The sequence below is a fragment of the Spermophilus citellus genome, assembly GCF_964194105.1.
Source record: "Spermophilus citellus genome assembly, chromosome: 14".
NCBI lineage: Eukaryota > Metazoa > Chordata > Mammalia > Rodentia > Sciuridae > Spermophilus > Spermophilus citellus.
Window position 1 is genome coordinate 21,644,396 of NC_138194.1, and position 21,417 is coordinate 21,665,812.

Here is a 21,417-nt window from a genome sequence, read left to right on the forward strand (position 1 = left end):
ATTATTTTTAATCCTGTTTTATTAATTTAGTGTGATAGGGAAGGAACAAAGATAAACGTGTATGTTTTTATTCATCATTTTCACCAGAAGCCTAAACAGTTTAAAAGCTCAAAATGTTAAATTTCCTGATATATCCACTATCATTTTATTTCTAACTTTAATGAATACAAATTCATGGCTGGAGATATAGTTCACTGGTAGATCATTTGCCTAGGAAGCATAAGGCTTTGTGTTCAATCCTCTACACATAAATAAATTAATTAATTAATAATAAATAAATAAATACATAGATAGATAGATAGGTAGATAGATAAATGCTAGTAGCATCTCACAAAATAATCCCTTGACAACAGGAAAGCACTGTTTGGAATAAGAGGGTTCCACTTTGCAACCTCCCCCTTAAAATTATCCTACCAATATGTTTTCTGTCTACAGGCAGGTTACATTTCAAAATTTCAGAAGTTTAACAAATCAAAGTCAAAGATTTATTAAATATTGATCTCTGAAGAATCAATATGAAAAGGCAAAGACAGATATAGCAAGTATATGCAGGAAATGACTTGGCACTGATGGCATGAGAAACCTTTAGCAGTGTGGAAGATCAATTCATGGGAGCAAGGGCAGTTACAGTCTTGTAGGTTAGGTGTGAAAGCTCCATTGCTGAAATCAGAGTTTCTCTGCTTCTGCTGACATGTGGGAACTGTATAAGCTGCAGGCCTCGGCAGTCAAGAAAGCCCATTGTATGTTAGCAGCTAATCAAGACAGGGATATCTGTCAGGATTGTAACTGGCAAAACCAAATTCTTCTCCACTACTATCAAGAGATGTGCTGCAGCTTTTAAGTGGGCTATGCCTCCTGGTGTCACAGCAGATCCCAGCAGTTCACCACTAATTTCTTCTTTTTGGGTTCTTGTCTCATGAATTTGAAGGATGAAATCCATAGACGAGAAAGAGTGTAAAAGAGTAGCATTTATTAAAGTGGGAAGGCAAGAACTGTCGCAGGGCAAGAGGGATTGCAGCTTTGAGGGAGCTAGTCCAGGGTTTATATAGCTCTCAGGCCAATGCTATTGGTTCAAACTTATGCTAATGAGATTTCGAAAAAGTACCAATGTTATTGGTCCAGATTTATGTTAATCAGATCTTAGAAAGTATCCATGCTATTGGTTAGCTCTTGAGTTAACTTTCCTGCAATTTCCATCTGATCTGCCCCCATTTCTGTTTTCCTATTTGCTCACCTGGCCTGGGGGCAGGCCACGGTGAGGCAACAGGTTGGCATACGGTGGTGGGCCCCTGCACTGACCAGGTAGGCTCCCTGCAGCCGTAGCCTGGGCTTGCTACTCAGGGACAAAGGCTTGGATTCATCATGACATCTTGGCAAAAGTCCTGTACCGTCAGGTTTGCCTTATGATATCAGTCCTAGGAACTTTAGAGGCCTGAGGGAATGAAAAAAATCATGAATGTTTCAAAATCCATTTACATTTATTAACTATTGATAAAGATGGTGTTTTGTTTTTGTGGGTTTTCTTTTGAAATATCAACAAAAACTTTTAATCCTCCAGGAAGAAATCTTATCTTGTTTTGAAAAATCATTTCAGAAATATGGCTGTTTTTATAAGCATAATTACATAAGAAAATATTTAAAGAAAAGTTTTCTTACCATTTTGGGATTGTTCACTGATGATTTCATGAGCTCTGATACAGCAAGGTCTATATTTTTCAACAGCTCAGCATTAATTGTTTCTGAGAACAAGCTATAGAAATACTCCCCATGGGAGAACCTAATGATGCTTTTCTCTGAGTTACCCAAGGATGGCATGAACAGCAGAGCTTCATTCAGGAGCAGACTCACCAGGCGCTCACACTGTGAGGAAGATAGAAGAAGACCGTTGCAAGGGCCTATCTTCATGTTACAGAAAAGATTCTAGGGTAGAGTTCTAAAGGGAACTTGATTTGTAAAGCCTGGGTTAAAGTTTTATTTGTACATACTTCAATTCGCTTCCATTTTCTTTTAATTTTTTTTGTAGTTATAAATGGACAGAATACCTTTATTTTATTTGTTTATTTTTATGTGGTGCTGAGGATCGAACCCAGTGCCTCACACATGCTAGGTCAGTACTCTGCACACTGAGCCCCAGCCCTAGCTCTAGCTTCCATTTTCTAGGTTTCACTCTAGGAAAAAAAATCCCTGAATGATGTTGTTTCCAAATTTCTAGAAAATCTTGCTGCTGCTTGGATGGTATTTTTAGGTCAAGTATTGTTAAACAATTTAAATGTAATTTTCTATACCATGAGGACAAAGGATCAAGGAAGAAGTCCCTGCAATGGGAAAAGGGACAATGGAAAATGTAATGGAGCAAACACACAGGATTAGCTGCAGACCTCAGCTACAGCAGGCTAAGACTAGCCCTATTCAGTTCAAAGAGCCTTAAAGACTTTTGCTGTGCTGCTTGGGTGCTTCTGGGATATTCCTCCAGGGCCTTCCCAAGCCACCTATCCTAAGAACCACCAAAGATAGAAGTCACAGGTTATAGTCACAAAATGTTCTTTGCCTAAAGTTCTTTGGAAAACATGACAAACCTTCAATTTAAAACTATTGATCCTTTATTTAAAAAAAAAAAAGTGTTAAAGAAAATAGTCTTTATAAAGAAAGTTCATTGTAAATCAATTATAATACCTGTCCAGCATCCAGCTAAGATCTTCCCTAACTAAATTATACTTTTCCTAGAGACACACTGCTAGTGAGTTACACACATCCATCATGAAGAAAGCACAACATACAAGTGTTTTTCCTACCTGTCCTCCAAAAGCAAAGGCCAACTCCAGGAGTTCACTGGCCAGGTGCTTACAGCTAGGGTCCAATGATGGCAGACACTGTTCCTCTCCAGGTGCAATCCCTTTATAAACCAGGAAGAGAAGTCTTGTGCCAACAGAATGATGTGAGGCTATAGACTAAAATAAAATTAACATATTCAATAGAAAAACACAATTTCACTTCTCTCATTAGATAAAAAAATCTATGTTAGCTGACACTGACAAATGCCTTCCAAGGTTCAGGACATTCTCAACCCAAACTTTGCTTTCTATGCTACATTTTTTTTTTCAATTTGCATTGTCTTGCCACATAGGTGTAATAGCAGTTGGTTCCTAAAGATTTTTAAAAGGCTGCTCTGAAAATTTTCAACTATTCTTTATTTCACTTTCATTTCATATTTACTTTCATTTTATATTGCAGATAAAACCTACATTTCTGGACTTTCTTAAACTGAAAAGTTTTTTCTCAGCAAGAGAAACAATAAGAGAGGTAAATAGGGAGCCTACATCATGGGAACAAATTTTTACTCCTCACACTTCAGATAGAGCCCTAATATCCAGAGTATACAAAGAACTCAAAAAATTAGACAATAAGAAAACAAACAACCCAATCAACAAATGGGCCAAGGACATGAACAAACACTTCACAGAGGAGGACATACAATCAATCAACAAGTACATGAAAAAATGCTCACCATCTCTAGCAGTCAAGGAAATGCAAATCAAAACCACCCTAAGATACCACCTCACCCCAGTAAGAGTGGCAGCCATGATGAAGTCAAACAACAATAAGTGTTGGCGAGGATGTGGGGAAAAGGGTACTCTTGTACACTGCTGGTGGGACTGCAAACGGGTGCGGCCAATTTGGAAAGCAGTATGGAGATTCCTGGGAAAGCTGGGAATGGAACCACCATTTGACCCAGCTATTGCCCTTCTCAGCCTATTTCCTGAAGACCTTAAAAGAGCACACTACAGGGATACTGCCACATCGATGTTCATAGCAGCACAATTCACAATTGCTAGACTGTGGAATCAACCCAGATGCCCTTCAATAGATGAATGGATAAAAAAAATGTGGCATTTATACACCATGGAGTATTACGCAGCACTAAAAAATGACAAAATCACGGAATTTGCAGGGAAATGGATGGCACTAGAGCAGATTATGCTTAGTGAAGCTAGCCAATCCCTAAAAAAACAAATACCAAATGTCTTCTTTGATATAATGAGAGCAACTAAGAACAGAACAGGGAGGAAGAGCAGGAAGAAAGATTAACATTAAACAGAGACATGAGGCGGGAGGGAAAGGGAGAAAAAAAGGGAAATCACATGGAAATGGAGGGAGACCCTCATTGTTATACAAAACTACATATAAGAGTTTATGAGGGGAATGGGATAACAAACATGGAGGGAAATGAATTACAGTAGATGGGGTAGAGAGAGAAGATGGGAGGGGAGGGGAGGGGGGATAGTAGAGGATAGGAAAGGTAGCAGAATACAACAGTCACTAATATGGCAGTATGTAAAAATGTGATGTGTAACAGATGTGATTCTGCAATCTGTATTTGGGGTAAAAATGGGAGTTCATAACCCACTAGATTCTAATGTATGAAATATGATTGGTCAAGAGCTTTGTAATGTTGTGAACATCCAATAAAAAAAAAAAAAATTACAAAAAAAAAAACCCTACATTTCTAAAGCAAGTATTTCCAAAATTCCTATTTTAGCATGTCCTATAAAATAAGATATTTTACAAAGAATATGAATATATAGACCAGATAGCATAGTCAAACTAAAAGAAACGTGAAAACAAATTGGTTATGGTTACCTGAGGCGGTGATATAATGTGCAAATAGCCAGCTCTGTGAAGCTGTTTACAGGCTGACACGACAGAAGTCAGCTTGGTCCTCTCCAAGTGAGTGTCAGGGCTATACAAGTCAATGGCACAAAGCTCCTCAATGCTGCCCATGTGAGGGAAACCGGAAGAAAATGAAGTGAATTCTAATTTTGTTATCAGGACACACTGAGGAACATGTAAGTTGTATTCAATTCACTAATTACCTAGCTCTCAAATTCATTAACATAGTCCTGGAAACAAGAAGGCAACCCCAGACAAGGCTCATGCACCTGCCGCTCCCTCACTCTAGGTGCAGGGAAAGCATTTCCTAAATATACGATTTCCACACCAATGATGTCAAGACCTTTCCTGGAGAAAACAGGAGCTACAGCAGCTGTGTGTATATGCAAAGCTGCCAGGAGCACTGCAATGCACTGGGACTTTAAATTCCACAAGACAACACTGAGTGTGACTTGAGTACCCACCTCTGTACTGTTAGGTTTTCCTTCAGGCAAGTCTCCAGGATGTCTTTGTATGGAGACTTCTTTAGTGCTTTCATCAGGTTCACACAAACATTGGGAAGATGATCCATGACCTGGACATCGCCAATATTGAAACCTATGCTCATGGGCTCACACAGTGTTTTCGCCAAGAGGTTTGTAAGGCCTTTGTTACACAAATCCTTCTCCAGGAACTGCAAAAGATGGTTCAAATAAAATTATTTCTATCAGTCAACAGCTATTTTTCACCACAATGTAAGGTCTGTGAGGTTGAGAATTTTTGCATCGCTGAAGCCATGGTCCAGCAAACTTTGTGGGCCATGCAGTCTTTGCTGCAATTCCTTAACCCATTCTATTGTGAAAGCAGCATGAACAACAGGTAGATACACATAGGTGGCCATGTTCCAATAAAACTTTATGAGAATCGGCAGTAGCAGGTGTGGTTTTGCCTTTAGAACATAGTTTCTGGCCCTGGTTTAGGGCACTGCTATATCCTCAGAGCCTACAGTAAGGCCTGGCATACAGCGGCAACTGGATGGACTAAGTGGACTTTGAATAATATACTACATGTCACAGTTACATTTACAAATATTTGCAAGTTTGCTTCTAAGGCAGATGTTTGATCACAGTGCTAACTACAGCATCCAATGAAACATTCAGAAAAACTATTTCATACTTTATTCCCACATCTAAAATCTGAAAGGTACGCAGTTTTATTGGAGGTTGAGTAACTCTTATCTGAAATCCTTGGGACTGAAGTATTTCAGACTTCAATTCTTTCACATTTTGGAATATTTGCATAGTTGAGAATCCCCAATCCAAAAATATGAAATCTAAAATGCTCCAAAATTTGAAACTTTTTGAGTGCCAACATGACATTCAGTTTCAGATTTTGGAACATTTAGATTTCAGATTTTTTGGATTAGAGAGGATCAACATGTATTTTTAAAAACAGACTGTACATCACGGTAACTACAATGAATAACAATGTCTTGTCAGGCAGGAGGTACATGTCTGTAATCCCAGTGACGGGGAAGGCTAAGGAAGGAGGATCACAAGTTTGAGGCTAGCCTAGATAAGTCAATGAGATCCTGTCTCAAAATAAAAAGCAAAATGGGTTAGGAATGTAGCTCAGTGAGACAGCCCTCCTGGGTTCAATCCCCAGTTCCCTGCTCCACACACATACACACAATGTAATATATACTTGAAAATTCCTGATAGCAAATTTTAAATGTTCTTACAAGAACAAAAGAAAATGTGAAGTAACATATATGTTCATTAGTTTGATTTAGTCATTTCACCACATATACACATACCAAAATGTTTTACACAATCAACACAAAGAATTTTTGTCAATTAAAATAAAGTAACAATGGATAAATCTTCTGGCAATGGAAAGTTCCAGAGAAGCCATAGCCATTTCCAACAGGAACTTTTAAAGCTGAGTTCTAACATCAAATTAACAGAGCAACAAGAGAGACCCTACCTTCCATCCTTCTGAAGAGGTGTTGAGCAGGGTTGTGGTAAATTCCATGACCCGGACCACAATTGTGCATTTACTATAGTTGTACCTTTCCTCCTCCTGTGGGCTGGGTCTGTCTCCTGCTGCCCCAGTGCCAAAACACTTTTCTGCTGCTGTAATATCTTTCATAGCAATACTTTCTAAAAAGAAAGTCACTGACTTCCAAACTGAACACTGTGATTCAATACCTAGAAATAATTACATTAAAATATTAATATATGCTTTTTCCTAACTCCACTAATTTAAAAATTAAAACCCAAAAGTACAATCCAAATAGAATCCAATTGAGACTCATACAATAATTTACCTATACAAGATCAAGTCATGATTCTCAAACACTGCCTATGAGAATATAAATTAATATGAACCCTTAAAAGGGCAATTTGGCAATTCATACTCAAAGCTTTAAAAAATATGCATGCCAATCTCTATCAGCTGTTTAAAATACACCTATGCTTTGATCCAGCACTAAAATATTAATCTAATAATATAATGGCAGAGGGCTCGGGTGGTGGCTCAGTGGTAGAGCACTTGCTTAGCATGTGTGAGGCACTGGGTTTGATCCCCAGCACTACATAAAAATAAAAAAAATACTGTGTTATCCACAACTAAAAAAAAATAATGGCAGAACCACAAAGATATGTTTATAAGAATGTTCATTTTATCATTGTTTTTATTAACAACAACAACAACAAAACAACCTAAATGTAGTTGAAAGGGGCAATATAAGACAAATTATGGCAGTGGTCTTTAAGTAAGTGTGGACGGGCATTGGGCACCTTATAGAAACAATTTCCTATCTGCTACACATCACTTTTTTTTTTTAATAAAACATCTGTGTGGACACAATTGGGCTGTTTCTCCTATCCCATTCACCATGACTGGTCTTTCACCTAACACACTACTAACCTCTCCCATTACTCCAGGATTAAAGACCTTCAGAGATACAAACAAAGGGACAATTTGAAATATCAGTATAAATGTTCAAAGAATGAATAAAGGTAATGACTAAGTAAGAAATCTTCTTGGACCAGAGTTATAACTCAGTGGTAGAATGCTTGCTTAGCATGCAATGAGGCGCGGGGTTTGATTCATAGCACCACATATAAATGACTAAATAGAAAATAAGGGTCTACCAACAACTAAAAAAACAAATCTTATAAGTCTGAGAGCTATCAATTCTTTGTTTTCAATGTAAGATAAAGTTAATCAAAATGTTAATTAACGCACTGTTAAAAATAATTTAGTAACAGATCACTATGTATTCAAAGAATTGAGACTATATATTAAGAATTACATTGGGCTGGGATTGTGGCTCAGCGGTAGAGTGCTCGCCTAGCACGGGCGGGAGCCCGGTTCAATCCTTAGCACCACATAAAAATAAAGGCATTGTGTTGTGTGCATCTACTCCCAAAAACATAAATATTAAAAAAAAAAAAAAGAATTACATTCTCAAACATCAAATATCCTTGTCTCCAGCAAATCATCAGAATGAAAGACACATAAATGCTCACCACATATTTGAGACCAGCCTTATCGATTTAGTTAGGCCCTAAGTAAATTAGTTGGACTCTACCTCAAAATAGAAAATAAAAAGGGCTGGGGATATAGTTCAGTGGTAAAGTATCTCTGGGTTCAATCACTAAAACAACAACAAAAACAAACAAACAAAAAAAACCCACAGGATAAAATTGCCTAAGGACGCATTTCTCAGAACTTACCCCCCATCATTAAGCAATATGGACTAAACAAAATCAAATATCTAAAAATGTAATTTAACATTTTATACGTAATAGTTATTTATTAAAATTCGTATTATATCAATACGGTTGTAATGAATATAAGTGCCCTAATAATAAATGTAATGAAATGACATTGAAAAAATCTTTAAACATGCAGATCCTTTCTTTGCAAAGACATAGACAGGATTATAAGTGAAATATGAAACAAAAAACATAATACTTTGGGATAAAATAGTATGAGGGGAATGGAATGGATACATCAACTCAGGGACTCTGCAAAATTTCCAGTAAACAAATTGCATTTTACAGCTGATGATATTAAATACAAAACTACTATAGCACTTAGGAACCATTGAATTAATGAACATTTTAAAAAATGTTAAGTTTTATCTTAAAATAGCAACAAGAATGAAAAACAATGAGAAAATATATACAAACAATAATTTTTGGTACACAGAAAAAGTTTACAAGAGTAAATACTAAACTGTTATTAGCTTTTATCACTGAGGATTGCAATGAGGGGAGAAGATTTTGCATGTTTTGCTTCCAGAACTTTTTCCTTGTTAAAACTTTCTGAGAGTTTTAAACAATGAATTTAAGGTATTATTTACAATGGCTAACACTGGTGAAAAGTTTTATAACTGTTTTCACCTATCCTTCTGAGTCGACTGTTTTTTTATATATCTATTTATTTTTTAATTATAGGTGGACACATAACTTTATTTTATTTTATGTGGTGCTGAGGATCAAACCCAGTGCCTCATGCATACTAGGCAAGTGCTCTACCTCTGAGCCACAAACCCAGCCCCTGAGTCAACTACTTTCACCTGTCCTTCTGAGTCAACTGTTTTCAGAATCGAATGAACTGTTTTTAAACCCCAGCACGTGTACACACATACGCACTCCTCACTAGGCCCAGCTTCTACCACTCTCAAGCTAAAACTAAGACCTAGTCCCCCTCTCCCAAATTCCCACAATACCAACTTTATCTCTGACAGAATTGAAGAAAAAATGATAGTTCTTCTAGTATTTCAGCCACAACTAAGAACTAGAATACTGAATACTCCAATTTAAAAATTCAGCCAGGTGCAGTGATGCATGCCTACAATCCCAGTGGCTCGGGAGGCTGATGAGGTATGAGGATTATGAGTTGAAAGCCAGCCTCAGAAACTTAGCGGGGTACTAACAACTCAGTGAGACCCTCTATCTAAATAAAATACAAAGGGGGAGCGGGGCTGGGGATGTGGCTCAGTGGTCAAGTGCTCCTGAGTTTAATCCTCAGGACCAAAAAAGAAAAAAAATTAATTTAAATAGTCTGGGAAAGAGGATTTATAAGAAGCCTAGCTGCAGAACTTGAAGCAAAGGGCACATCTGCTAGCTCCATATCCTCCATCCATATGCTCCATCCCCAAGAGTCACCTCCTTCCCTCATATACCCCACAGAGGTCACCAGAAGGATGAAGCTGCCCACCTCTTTTCTTCCAGCATGGGCTAAGAGTACACACTTGGATCCTGTCCTCTGCAAAAAGCACTATTACTACCATAGAATGATAAAAAGATGAAGAAATATGAAAATGTAAGGGAAAAAAAGGTACTACACAAAAACTTGGAATAAAATCACAGAATTTCCTATCCTGATGAACTCTTTTAGTTATTCATGCAAACGAAAACCTCTACAGGGTATTTTACTAAAGATTCATGAAGAACTTATGAACAGGGCTTCACAAATGGATGTGAAATGGCTGGGAGTGCAGTTCAATGGCAGAGCACTTGGCTTGTATATGTGAAGCCCTGGGTTTTGATCCCCAACACTCCAAGAAAATCAAATAAAAAATGCTTGTGGACGTTTTGGCCATGTTTGTGCAGTCTGTGTTTTGTCATCCATATCATATTCATTGTGGATTCAGTGATGCTATAGTTTGGATGCAGGTCCCCCAAAGGCCTATGCATGAAAGCTCTTAGGCCACCAGCTCCTGTGGCATACTAGTAGATGGTGGAACCTTTAAGAGGTACGCCTTAGTGGGAAACATTTAGGGTTTAGGGACATATCCCTGAAGGAGCTACTAGGACTCTTGTCCCCTGATCTCTCTCTTTCTCTCTTTCTCTCCCCCCCCCCCTCTCTCTCAATCTCCCTGGCTCCCTTTGACACGTACTCCCAACACTAAAAACTGCTTCAACATAGGCCCAAAGACAACAACACCAATTAACCATGGACTGAAACCTCTGAAATCATGAGCCAAAATAAACCTTTCCTATTTGTAAGCTGATTACCTCAGATGTTTTGTCACAACAGAAAGTTGACTGACACAAATGAGTATGCAGGTAATATTCTTTACATAGCACTAAGTAACCAGAGTCTGCTGTCAACTGTTACTATCACTTTGACATGGCAGCGAGCTGTCTACCAGGATGATGCCTACCAGACAGGCTATGCTAACTTAGAGGTTAAGTTTGACTTACCCAGGACCTCGCGGGCTTCCACAGTCTTCTCCCCGATGAACGTGTTGTAGCACTCTAGTGCTGCTAGGAACAGGTCCATCCACTGCAGGGTCACTCGCAGGCTGAATGGCCCTCGCAAATGCAAGAGAGTTGGTTGAGCAAGGATGCCTGATAGCTGATCACAGCCTGCGCCTCCCCCCTCAAATGTGTTTATGAGAAAAGAAGTATCTTCTTTCTTAATAACATCTTTCAACCACAAAGAAGGGGACTTGTTGCCTTTTAAAGAGAAACAAGATTAAAACATAAAACATAGATAATTTCCATATAATTAAATTTCTTTAATCACTGTCTATTTGATAGTAATCTTTTATTTTACTATCATAATTTATGTTTCACTAGAGTTACTTCCAAGAAAGTATTTACATCAAACCCACTGTCTTTGGTTGCCTTAAACACTACAAAAATGGTTGAACATCTTTTGGAATAGATATATATTTATACCCTTTTCCCAGAACTGAATAGGCACTTCACAGAAGAAAAAAATACAGTCAACAAATATATGAAAAAAATGTTAATACCTCTAGCAATTAGAAAAACGCAAATTGAAACTACACTGAGATTCCATCTCATTCCAGTCAGGATGGCAATTATCAACAATACAAGGAAAAATAAATGTTGGTGAGGATGTGGGAATAAATGTTCGCTCATACATTGCTGGTGGAACTGCAAATTGGTACAACCACTCGGGAAAGCAGCATGGAGACGACTCAGAAAACTTGGAATGGAACCACTATTTGACCCAGTTATCCCATTCCTCGGCATTCATTGGCATACTTTAGTGATGCAGAGCTCAATTCATGATAGCTAAAATATGGAACTAACCTAGGTGCCTTTTAACAGATTAATGGATTAAGAAAATGTAGTGTACATACACAATGGAATATTACTCAGCCACAAAGAATGAAATTATGGCATTTGCTGGTAAATGGATGGAACTGGGACTATTATGCTAAGTGAAATAACCCAATCCCCAAAAAACCAAAGGTAGAATGTTCTCTCTGATATGTGAATGCTAACATACAATAAGAGGGTGGGGTGGGGAGAATAGAAGTTCATTGGATTAGACAAAGGGGATGAAGGGAAGGGAAGTGGGATAGGAAAAGAAAAGAGTAAAATGAATCAGAAATGACTTTTCTATGTTGATATGTGAATATATGACTGGCGTTAACTCCACATCATGTACAATCACAAGAATGGGAAATTATATTCCATGTAGGAATAACTTGTCAAAATACACTCTACTATCATGTGAATCTAAAAAGAATAAAAAATTTTTAAAAAAACCCTTTCCCCTGCTCTTCTCAACTAACAAAAGAGTACTGTGGTTTTTAGATTCTGGTGTTAGCTGTTCTGCTCACAGCTGAGGAAATCTGGCCTGTGTCTCAGTAATCTACAAACAAGATCAATAATATCTATCTCTTGCGTTGATACAAAGATTAAATGAACTAAAGTAGCTAATATCTGAGCATATGTTTAGAATATCATTTACCACAGAATAAGTATAGTGTTTGTTTAGAAAAAGTCAAATGACCTGCTTTTCTTTTCTTTTCTTCTTTTTCCACTTTTTTTTTTGGAACAGGGGATCAAACCCAGAGCCTCACACATTCTAGGCAGGCAGCTCTGCCAGAGTTACATTCCCAGCCCTTTTTATTTTGAGACAGTCTCACTAAATTGCACAGGCCGGTACTGAACTTACAATTCTCCTGCCTCAGTTCCCCAAGTTAGCTGGAATTATAGCTGTGTGCCATCACACACAACTTATATGACCTGGCTTTTTAAAAGATATTTTCTTTTTGATATTAAACTTTTTCTAAATCAAAACAAGAAATAAAGTTATATTTTGTATTCTCTGATATCAGTAGCTCTGAAAAAGTAAATCATTCTGCCTGTAATGAAATTAAAAAAGAATAAAAAAATAAAGTATTTCTAATGTGTTAAGAAGACATTTTTTTTATTTTGTCTAAAAAAAAAGAAAAAAGAAAAAAGACTACATTTCATGAGTTAGTCAGTTGTAGTGGTGCACACTTGTAATCCCAAAAACTCAGGAGGCTGAGGCGGGAGGATTTCAAGTTTGACGTCAGCCTCGGCAACTTTGAGAGATCCTGTCTCAAAGAATAAAAAAGAAAAAAAAAAAGAATAGGATATTTTACATATTAAAAGGGAACATTTCATTACTTTTACTAAGAAGAGTCCAAGGAAATGATAATACTGAGTGTAAAACATAAAGATATTGAAATTCTATATACCAAATTCGAGCAAAAGGGACGAGAAAGTATCAGAAGAAATGACAAAGGCAGATCAAGAAACTGAGTAAGACAAGGGATTCTCAGCAAGAAGAGAGACAGATCAACAACACACAAAGGTAAGCTCATGTCCTCCTTCTGGGCCTCCCCCGTCTGTTCCTGGGTCTAAATTTTCAGAAGACACTGTGAAGCTATGCCTCCCTGACAGCTGGACACATGTCATGGGGACAAGCCTGCACCTGCTGTCATGTTCACAGGCCTAGGAACCTCACTGCACTATGGACTGAAAAGATGCCTAACGCTGTCCCTTACGAACCACTGGGGGAAAAAGACACCCGAGAAAGAGAGGCAGCTGTACCCTGGAAACGATAGAAGAGACACACTAAAGGAAACTCATTAATTTTATATGAATTATATGCTGGGAGAGAGGAAAGGCTCAACTATCACCTGCATCCTTGGTTTACCAAAAATAATTCCTAGAGGTAGAATTATGGATTTAGTTCAAAATATATAAGTTCCCTATTAATAGGCAATTGAGAAAAGAAGAAACGTAAATGAAATGTCTGGGAGCAGTGACGCACAGGCACTAGACACAAATTTCTGAGGGGGAGGCTCTGCCAGTAAGTAATTCTGCCTATGAAACACCTGGACCTCAGCTCCTTCAAAACAGCAAAACACATGCTACCTATACTCCTTACTGACTGACTTCACAGTGTTGTTAGGAGAATGACTTAGGAGATTAACAAAAACTTGGTAAGCTGAAAGCAGCAAATCTGAAATACTAATCATGTTTTCAAGCAATTCTCTAAAATGATATATACTTTCATTATTTATATAAAGGTAGAGTATGAAATAAATTTATACTATATATTTTTCCATATTTTTTTAGTCATAGATGGACACAATGCACAATTTTATTTTATTTATTTTTATGTGGTGCTGAGGAACAAATCCAGTGCTTTACAGGTGCTAGGCAAGGGTTCTCCCATTGAGCCACAACCCCAGGCCCTATATTATATATTTATGAGATACATATAATATATGGTATGAATATATAACATATATAACATCAGAATATATATAACATCAGAATATATGCTACAGTATAAAAAATTTAGAAACCTTCTGAGTAAACCTAACTTCAGCCCACATTCCTCTGTGCGATAACTACCCTTCCTGCTCAGAGGCACATGCCACAGACACACAGAGTCCTGGCTCTAGACTAGTGACCAGAGTACTGAAGGGGGAATCCTAGGCCACGTTCCATCCTGGGACATATTCAAAGCTACCAAATCCGTGTTTGGATTTAGTAGAGAAGATAAAACAATATATTCCTGATAAATATAGTAATTATTTCAAGCCTATAAGTGCAAATTAATGTTTAATGAGAAATTCCTCAAAAGAACAAGTTAACTGCTTTCTTCTACTATCACTGATCCGAGTGAGATCATTCAGACTAAGGACTATGGGAATTTCTGATTAATTACATGTTGAAATAGAACTGCATTATCTCATTAAGTTAATATTTTGAATCTTAATTGAATATCATGTTAACTCCAATAGTGATACAACTCTACTTATTCTAAATGGGATTTTAAAAAAGCAAAACTATACTGAGATCTAAAATACTGGGGAAAGCCAAGGCATAGTGGCACACACCTATAATTCCATCAGCTTAGGAGGCTGAGGTAGGAGGACCAAAAGTTCAAAACTAGACTCAGCAACTTAGTGAAACCCTAAACAACTAAGCAAGAAGCTGCCTCAAAAGAATTAAAAGTGTTGATGATTTGGCTCAGTAGCTGAGTGCCCCTGGGTTCAATTCCTGGTACCAAATAAATAAAGATACTAGGAAATTCTAAATTTACTTACTCTGTACCATTTGATTAACATCTTTCTATAAATCTTTATCATCTATCACATAAATCTGAAACAATTACTTAACATACTTATTTTTTTATTTATTAGAAACGGATTATAAGGGTTGGGGATGTGACTCAGTGGCAGAACACTAGCCTAGCATGTGTGAGACCCTGGGTTCGATCCTCAGTACCACCAAAAACAAAAAAAAGAAAAAAAGAAAGAAAACATATTATAACACTCATTTAAAGAACAGAAAGATCAGGTGTATTGTTTGATTTTTCAGTTTTATCTCAGAAGCCAAATATGTATATTCTTTCAAGTAACTGGCTTCAGATTATCTTTCATCATTGATTAGGAAGATTGTGTTTTTAATAGTATGCATGTCTAAGCTACTGGCAAAAGCAAACTCAAACCCATCATTTCTTAGGAATGTAAAAATCAACATACCTGGCAGTAAAGGAACAAATTTATAAAAGAGTTCTATGGACTTATGTCGACATTCTGTCTGCGGCCTTCCACAGTGAGCTAAAAGCCACTTGACCAGATCCAATAAACATAATGATGTCGAAGGTGGGAATCCTCTACCAAGATAGAACACAATGTCTTTAATATGCTCTCCAACATTCAATATTTAGCTTATACAACAGTCTAAGAGTTGTAAATGAAATTTTACCACACTGATATATGTAAAAAAAATCTCATTAAAAGGCATTCAGCTCATTTTTTAAATATATTTTTTTGTTTTGTTTTAGATGGACACAATATATTTTATTTTTATGTGGTGCTGAGGAGTGAACCCAGTGCCTCACACTTGCTAGGTGAGCACTCTACTGCTTGAGCCACAACCCCAGCCCATCAGCTCATTTTTAATGTATTATCATTAGAAAATAATGACCTCAACAGCTGGTAACCTTCATTTTATTATTTTTTGATCTAGGGGAAAATTTTTTAAATATTTTACAATAGAACAACATCAAATATTTTTGTGTTTCCTTTTCAATGTAACTTAAATAAGGGTTTCAGATCTAAAGCAGTATTTCTCAACATGTGGACCAGTATTACCTATGAACTAGTTAAGACTGCAGGTTCTCTAACTCTATTCCAGAAATGACACAGAAATCCTGATGGTAGGGCCAGGTCAGCAATCTGTTTTAATTACACCTACAGCTAAAGTTTGAGAACCAACTACTGGAATGCAGGTGTAATTCAACGATATAGTGCTTGCCTGGAATGCATGGGGCCCTGAGTTGAATCCCTAGTACTGCAAGAGAACAAGAGAGAAAAGCAACTATTTAAAGAAATTTTGTAAGTTAAGAATCTGGAAGAATTCATTTTAAAATGGAGAAAAGATTACTTTTGATCTACATGCTTCTCCAGGGTGATGGTTGCTAGTAAACAGATCAGGGCTCCCCACCCACGGGAGGATATAGGAAGTACAGCATCCCCCAATCCTATCTGACAATGAGGCACCACTGGGGTGGAAATAATACCAATGACAGAAAACCACTGACCCGACACTTAGCCTGGGCTTTGAGCAGCTTCATGTCATCATTCTATAATCCTGTGTCTGTCAAAAATTCTACTATTCAACATTCAGTTCTTTTTTTTCTTTCTTTCTTTTTTGTTTTTTTTTTTTTTTTTTTTTTTGGTAGTTGTAGATGGACATGATGCCTTTATTTTATTGCTTATTTTTATGTGGTGCTGAGGATCAAACCCAGTGCCTCACTCATGCCAGGCAAACGCTCTGCCACTGAGCTACAGCCCCAGCCCTCAACATTCAGTTCTTAAACTTCGAATTTTACTGCGCAATAATTCATGCATATACTAGCTAAATAAATCCACATTAAACTTGTATTCAAAATTAGTATAGGTAGGGGCTGGGATGTAGGTAAGTGGCAGAACACTTGCCTCACATGAGCAAGACTCAGGATTCAACCCCCAGCACCACAAAAGATAACAATAATAACATAAAAATCAATAGAGGTAAAATAAAATGTCTCAGTTTCAAAATTAATCTTCAATTTCTGCTATTCCAACCAAGATCAAATAACTTCCACCTTAAATCAAATGTTTTCAAACAGAAAGCTTTTTAACTCCTTTGGAAAATTGACTCTCTATGTTTCCATACATTTTTTTTTTCAGGAAACTAATTCTTTATAGTTCCAAAAATCTGTCCCCAATAATCCTGTAGTAGCTAAAAACTGGTTGTATGGTGGGGGGAAAAAAACCAGAAAAGGAAACAATATTACCTACCGTGGCAAACGTCGTTTTTTTGCCTTGTTTAAAGAAATGTGCTTCTTTTCAATGATGCGCGTGAGGTGATCAATGGCATCACAGCACTGTTGAATTGTACCTGTTCTCCAGTAACAAAATAGATTCCAAAGAAATTATACAGCTGATTATTATTAATAAGGTAAGAGTGTATATTTATAGGTCTAATTTTGTGATTAAAAAGATAATTTTACTGTAGATTTAATATTTTTTAAAAAATATTTTTAGTTATGGATGGACACAATACCTTTATTTTATTTATTTATTTTCATGTAATGTTGAGGATTGAACCTAGTGCCACACGTGGGCTAGCTAGGCAAGCTCTCTGCCACTGAGCCACAACCCCAACCCCTAGATTTAATATTGATCCATCCTTCAGAATACAAAATTTCAATAAATGGTTTATATTGCATGTCCAAAAACAAACCCAGATTTAAAACTATGATAGCATGGCATAAGTATGCACACATATACACAGAGTATTATCACAACTACAGTATACCAACTACAATCTGCACCACCAGCACTGTCAGCAGCCAAAGTACCATTTTACACAATAAACTAGAGACAAGAGACCAAGTATATATTACAAAACCCCATGTTAGGCCAGAACCTTAAAACCTCAATTCAAAGCTATTCTTTAAGGAGTGTAAGTTCCTTGGCCTCCCATTCTTCCTGTGTAGGATAAACCATATTATAGTTTAGTAATATAGCCACTGTAGGAGAACAGAACTAAGATGGCAAACCACTCAAAAAGATCTATAATTATTTAGGGAAGGAAAAAGGGTGCAAAGTAACCTCTGTCACTAAGATTTTCTTTCTATTCCTTTTTTGCAGTGCTGGGAATCAAATCCAGGGCCTGGCACAAGGCAGTGATTTTAGGAAAAGTCTCATTTGCTGAGAAAATTCATCTATGTGGATAATCAATATAAACAAAGTAAAATTTTAAGGTAAGGACTAAATTTTTAGCATTATTGCCTATGGCAGACTTTTGACATAAAGGAAAATCTAACCTCTAAACTGTCTTTTTAATAAATAAACAAAAACCAAGATGTGGACAAGTAAAAGAGAAGTCCTGCCACCTCACAGCTATGTAACGTAATGAGCCACAAACACTCTGCATCTTGACAAGTGTTGAAGTATTGGGACCAACTGAGGTTTTTTTGGGTTTTTTTTTTTTTTTAATACCAGCAATTAAACCTAGAGGTGCTTAACCATGGAGTCAAATGCCCAAATTCCCAATCCTTTTTTAAATTTTTATTTTGAGACAGGGTCTCACTAAGTTGCTTAGGACCTCACTAAATTTCTGGCCTTGAAGTTGCAATCCTCCTAGCTCAGCCTGCCAAGCCAAGCAACTGGGATTACAGGCGTATGCTACCACACCCAACCCAACTGAGATTTCTAGGAAGTCTTCTAGCTCAAAAATTCTATGACATTTCTAGTATTGCTTAGACACAATTTAATTATAAAGACTTAACACTTATTACTCTTTAACAACTCTAGCCCAGCCCACTTCTGACATAAAACCTTTTTCATATTCCTTAATCATGGCTGAAATAGCTTTATCACAATCTCATAATGAGACCTATTAAGTCATCATTAGAGAGTTCAGAGACATTAGCCTCCTCTCAGTAGCTACTGCATCCAGCTTTCTTCAGCACTGTGACTCTGCACATTTTCATGTTCATGTCATTAGTCACTGAGTGGCTGCACTGCAGGATATTCCACTAACCAAGGGTAATTCTACAGCCATCAGGGAATCTTAGATGAGGACTTGAAAAACCTACAAACTGGACTTGAGGTACAGAAGGGACATATCAAATTTACTTATGGAAGATATGAAAAAGAATACATCCCTTATAAGAAAATCATCTGAGCCTTAAGTACTGGGTGGAAAAACTTAAGACTTTACAGCAAACAGAACACCTGTATGACACATACCTAAGGATTTCTCATCTACATGTGCCAAGGCCAGACTTTCCATATAGATCACCAAGGCTTCAAACACAAATTGATCTACTAAGGACTCTTCTTCCCTGCAAAATAAAGAATGTTAAGATTCTCCTATGAAAATAATAAAGTGCTAAGGACACACACACAAAAAAATAATGGTATTAAAGAATGCAAACATTCAACAAATTTGTTTTTTCTTTTCAATAAAAATCTAAATGTTTTAAAACATAAAACAACCTAAAATGTTCCTCTAAGAACACTACTTCCTTATTGAGCTGGGAATATAGCTCAGTTGATACAGTGCTTGCCTCACATGCACAAGGCCCTGGGTTCAATCCCCAACAACATACACACATGCGCGCGCGCGCGCGCGCGCGCGCGCACACACACACACACACACACACACACACACAAATAACGCTTCCTCAAGAGCAGACTAAAGCATGAGGCTTTATAAATTAATCAAGAGACAGTACTGGCTCTTCTCCATCCACGGGTATCATATGCCTCCTCCCACTAGGAGACTGTTCCTGGCACATAACCTTAGAACCATTATTCCAACCATATTTTACAAAGCTCATTAAAACTCAATGTAAGGAAAAAGAAGAACTGATACCATATAACACATCCATGTTCTTCTAAAATAAAGCAAATTTAAAAGCTCTCATCCTACCTTAAATCAAGTCAACATCTGAGCAAAATAAGTCAAACTCAGAAGGTTACAGGTCATGTGTTTTCTCCTACATGCAGAAGTTTGAGAGGAAAGTGGAAAACAAAGGTGAGAATAGATTTCCTAAAGATCAAAGGACTATTTGTAGAGGAAAGGGACCTAAGGGTGGCAGGTGGAGAGGGACGGGGAAGTGCTAGGGGGTGAAGTTGGCCAAATTATATTGTCAGATTGTGTGCATGTAACAATAAATCCCATTAATATGTACAAAGATAATTCACCAGTAAAAAATGTGTAAAGTCATATAAGAGGAAAGGAGGAGTAGGAGAGAAATTATATAAGTGTAAGAAACGATTTACAGTAGAGGGGGTGGAGAGAGAGAAGGGGAGGGAAGGAGAGGGGAGGGGGGATAGTGGAGAATGGGATAGACAGCAGAATACATCAGTCACTAGAAAGGCAATTTGTAAATCAATGGAAATGTAACTGATGTGACACAGCAATCTGTATACGGGGTAAAGGTGGGAGCTCATAATCCACTTGAATCATTCTGTGAAATATGGTATATTAAGAACTATGTAATGTTTTGAACAACCAACAATAAAATAAAAAAAAATGTGTAAAGTAAAATGAAATAAACATTTGGTAAAATTCAAGAAAAATAAAAAGAATTGGGGTTGAAGTTCAGTGGTAAAATGCCCCCAGCATCCCCTCGCCACAAAAAAGTATGCATTTAAGATCATAGAATGTAACATTTTTTCTACTTTCACTATCCAGCTACTGAGTATCAATGAAATAAACTTTTTTTTTTTTTTTTTTTTTTTTACTATGGGGGATTGAACTCAGGGGCCCTCAATCACTGAGCCCCATCCCCAGCCCTATTTTGTATTTTAGTTAGAGACAGGATCTCACTGAGTTGCTTAGCTCGTTGCCATTGCTGAGGCTGGCTTTGAACTTGCGATCCTCCTACCTCAGCCTCCTGAGCCGCTGGGGTTACAGGTGTATACCACTGCACCCGGCAAACAATTATTTTTAATTCTGAGAAAAAATTTAAGTCAACACCAATAGTAAACTCTGAGCCTTTCATAAGTATATCTAGTACATGCAAGTAATCAATTCAATCAACATCTGTGCACCATCTAACTTATACAGTCACACATAACTAACCACATATACAACAGTAGTCCTAGAGGATTACAATGATTAATGTCAGTATAACTGTCTTAGTCTGTGTACTTAGTGAATGTGGAAGTACACTCAACAATGTTCACAAAAATGACAAAATCATTTAAGGGCACATTTTTCAGAATGCACCCCTGCCATCAAGTGACATGTGACTGTAACAGATAGTAAACTTGGTGTCCTAAGTACCAAGGGCCAGCACCTAGTTAGAGAGGTCAGATATCTCATGGGAAAATGTGTTCCTTAAAGACACAGAATATGGGGCTGGGGATGTGGCTCAAGCGGTAGCGCGCTCGCCTGGCATGCGTGCGGCCCGGGTTCGATCCTCAGCACC

At 37.3% G+C, this 21,417-nt stretch overlaps 1 protein-coding gene across 9 annotated transcripts in view; it reads right to left on the reverse strand.

Moving 5' to 3' along the window:
* Positions 1 to 21,417, reverse strand: part of PRKDC (protein kinase, DNA-activated, catalytic subunit) — a 175,429-nt gene that overhangs the window by 108,532 nt on the left and 45,480 nt on the right. For all 9 annotated transcript variants that reach the window (XM_081265647.1, XM_081265646.1, XM_081265643.1 and 6 more), the window contains 9 exons: positions 19,226 to 19,320; positions 17,267 to 17,366; positions 15,461 to 15,594; positions 10,872 to 11,126; positions 6,634 to 6,857; positions 5,133 to 5,341; positions 4,639 to 4,771; positions 2,793 to 2,948; positions 1,657 to 1,860 (listed from right to left, as the gene is read on the reverse strand). In XM_081265647.1, coding sequence (XP_081121773.1) covers positions 1,657 to 1,860; positions 2,793 to 2,948; positions 4,639 to 4,771; positions 5,133 to 5,341; positions 6,634 to 6,857; positions 10,872 to 11,126; positions 15,461 to 15,594; positions 17,267 to 17,366; positions 19,226 to 19,320 — 1,510 coding nt within the window. The remainder of the gene's footprint in view (positions 1 to 1,656; positions 1,861 to 2,792; positions 2,949 to 4,638; positions 4,772 to 5,132; positions 5,342 to 6,633; positions 6,858 to 10,871; positions 11,127 to 15,460; positions 15,595 to 17,266; positions 17,367 to 19,225; positions 19,321 to 21,417) is intronic.